This window comes from Sinocyclocheilus anshuiensis, unplaced genomic scaffold, assembly GCF_001515605.1.
Source record: "Sinocyclocheilus anshuiensis isolate Anshui unplaced genomic scaffold, SAMN03320099.WGS_v1.1 scaffold167, whole genome shotgun sequence".
Taxonomy (NCBI): domain Eukaryota; kingdom Metazoa; phylum Chordata; class Actinopteri; order Cypriniformes; family Cyprinidae; genus Sinocyclocheilus; species Sinocyclocheilus anshuiensis.
Window position 1 is genome coordinate 865242 of NW_015552552.1, and position 3166 is coordinate 868407.

Sequence of the window (3166 nt, forward strand, 5' to 3'; positions counted from 1 at the left end):
ATGTATCTGTATATACTTCTGAATTATTAGCTATATGTCTTGCACTGCAGTGGGTTGAAGAGGTCCAGCCTAATACAGTTGTGGTGTGTACAGATTCAATGGCGGCTCTGACAAGTTTACGGAGTGGAAAATCAGAAGCACGACAGGACATATTATATGAAATTCTACAGAGTATTTATAGGATAAGGCAGTTAAGGTTATTGGTTTATTTTCTTTGGGTGCCGGCTCATGTTGGAGTAGAGGGGAACGAGAGAGTTGATCAGCTTGCAAAGAAGACCCTGGAACAACCACAAGTTGAATTCCAAATTACAATAAGTAAAACTGAAATAAAGAGATTGATATATATAGAAGTTGAAAAGAAATGGCAAAAAAGTTGGGAAAATGAAAGAAAAGGGAGGCATTTATTTAAGATCCAGGAGCGTGTTGCTAAAGAGAGAGTAAGTTATGGAAATAGAAGGAAGGAGGTTATCTTATCTAGATTGAGAATAGGACATGTAGCATTAAATAACAGTTTGCACATAATAGGGAAACATGAAACAGGCAATTGTGATAAATGTGGACTACCAGAAACGGTTGAGCATGTTCTTTTAATATGTATAGCGTATGAAAGGGAAAGACATCAGATGTTCCAAGAACTGGAACTGATGGGAATTAATAGTATATCTCTAAAGACACTATTAGGTTATGGGGTAATGCAATCAAGAATATATGGAGAATTGTTTAAGTATTTAAAAAAGACAAGATTAATGGAAAGAGTTTTAAGTTTTGAATTTTGTATTTATTTATGTAAAAATGTTGGTTTATTTTATTATTATTAATACTTTTTTTTTTTAAATCTATAACAGTTGAATAATTCATAGCTGAACCGTGTACGTTTCACACTCCAGACCAGTAGGTTGCGAACATGCACCTTTAACGTTGGTTTGCCAATCCGCCAAAAAACTCGAGAGAAGAAGAAGAGCTCCTAAAGCCCAAGCTCCACTTCTCGCGAGAGTTCCGCTGCTCGTCATCCCGGTCTCCCCGGCAGGGTTTCTCTCTCTCTCTCAACGCTTCAGCCCACACTGACCTGACCCTGCCAAAGCGAATCAAGTCTACGCGTATGGCGTTATTTTAATGACAAATGTCGAGAGCGCATTATTGTAGCGCGAAAGCACATTAATATACGCGCCGCCTACAGCCGGGCCGGAGCCGCAGTCCACAGCGCTTCCACTTCAGGAACGCCTCTACACCCCGACAATAACAGTAATAGCGAGGACACCACCGCAGGTACGTGAAGCGGCGGCTTTATCCCGCTTTATATCCAGACCGAGGCAGAGAAGTGAAGCGTGAGTGGATGGAGCGGATCACACGGGGCCTAGCGCGCGGGCTGCTCCGCTGATCCCTCTCCGTGCCATGCCGCCGGAACACAGGCAGCCTTTCAACTGCGCCTAAACGATACAGACCTGAGATCCAGGCCGTCGGTAGACCGAGAAAACACGAGCTCGCGAAATGAGTGGGTATGTGCTGCTTTGTATGCGGGTTTGATGATGTCCGATCAATCCACGCCTTTCTCTTTAAAGCTAAAGCTAAGCTAGTGATACTAATGAGTGCGCTGACGACTCGCGTTTTCGTTTTCTTGCTGTGATATTTTCACCTCCTTTCGCTGTCAGGTTGAGGAACATGCTTGACTTGGCTCTCCAGCACACGTTGTGCTTCTGCTGCTGGTTAGTTGGTTAGTTGCTCCTTGTCCTAACCCACTGTTATCTTATCGTAAAGGTGTGAGCTTTATTGTAGACCTGCTGGTGTAAAAATCCACCTCACAATGAAAAAAAAAACGTATTGTTTGGTCTTGAGTTTTCATTGAGACGCTTATCACTGCCATTAGAGCCAGTTTTGACTTAACTACCCACATTTCTCTTGATGTAGCTAACGGAAGGATTATCTGTCAGTAGTAGTTGGGTGTCTTTTAATAGTCACTTTAAGTTTGCGCACGTGCACTGGCGTGTCATTCAAAGAAATGGGAGAAAGCTTTCATAGCAGGACACATGTCTCCAGGTCTTGGCTATTTAAAGACCTCATGGAATCAGAATTGTGTTGTGGCTTTTAATCCATGTCTGTTGTCTAGCACACTTCTAAGGGTTTACTATTTCTAGCAGGGATATTTAAAATAGACAGTAATTTCTAATGGGAAAATAAATCTAAAATGTCGATGACTCATGTATATAGAGTGCAACAGTCAGGTTTCAGGAAGTAAAAATGGTGGTTATTTTCTCCATGAGAAATTGTTTTTGACAATAATTCACCTAAACCTTTAAAGACAGACCTGCTGTGAGCCCTAAGGGTGTTAATTGATGGTATATGCTTTTGTTGAAACCATCAACCTGCATTATTTCAAATTATTTAGTAAATAATAGTTTAAAAGTGGGACTCCTGGTGAAAAATGACATCACCTGTGATTCTGCAAAGAAATCTCCACAAATTAGAGAAACAAGTAAATTGCATACTCTTTAGCATCCACCCACTCGCATGAAGCGCTGCAAATGACAGGCTGATGTTTCAACAAAAGCATATTCCATCAATTAACACCCTTAGGGCTCACAGCAAGTCTGTCTTTAAAGGATTAGGTAAATAATTTTCAAAAACAATTTCTCATGGAGAAAATGACCGCCATTTTTACTTCCTGAAACCTGACTGTTGCACTCTACATATGAGTCATCGACATTTTAGATTTAATGTTTCAGTAAAGGTGTAGTACTGTACTCTTGTCTTTTAATTCATTTTTCAAATACTTTTTTTTTTGCTTCAAATCAAAGTTTGTAATGTTGTTTGTAATGTATGTGCAGGTATTCAGTAATGCGATATATCACGATAATGAATATGCACGATATTGTTATCGTGGGCACTTCAAAATAATGAAAATAATTATTTATTACAAATTATTCAGAATTTTGAATGCATTTTAAGAATACTTTTCCCATCAGCTGGTCACAATGCACAACACTGCTGTATGCTGGGTCACATACGCATGCGCACTCTGATGTAAACAAGCACGGATAAGAAGCGCATGGCGGAGTGCGTTAAAGACGTGCTGGATAAAATATAACAATACAACACATTTCAAAATAAATAGCCTATTAAGTAGGTCTGCACGATTAATCGCATGCGATATTTAACGCGCATCTTGTCA

At 40.0% G+C, this 3166-nt stretch overlaps 1 protein-coding gene across 1 annotated transcript in view; it reads left to right on the forward strand.

The window, feature by feature from the left end:
* The first annotated feature begins 1473 nt into the window (after nucleotides 1–1473).
* The window catches only part of LOC107664460 (kinectin-like), a 39212-nt gene continuing 37519 nt past the window's right edge, over nucleotides 1474–3166 (forward strand). The window contains exon 1 of the mRNA XM_016455029.1: nucleotides 1474–1496. Within this exon, the coding sequence (XP_016310515.1) occupies nucleotides 1489–1496 (8 nt within the window). The 5' untranslated portion in view covers nucleotides 1474–1488. The remainder of the gene's footprint in view (nucleotides 1497–3166) is intronic.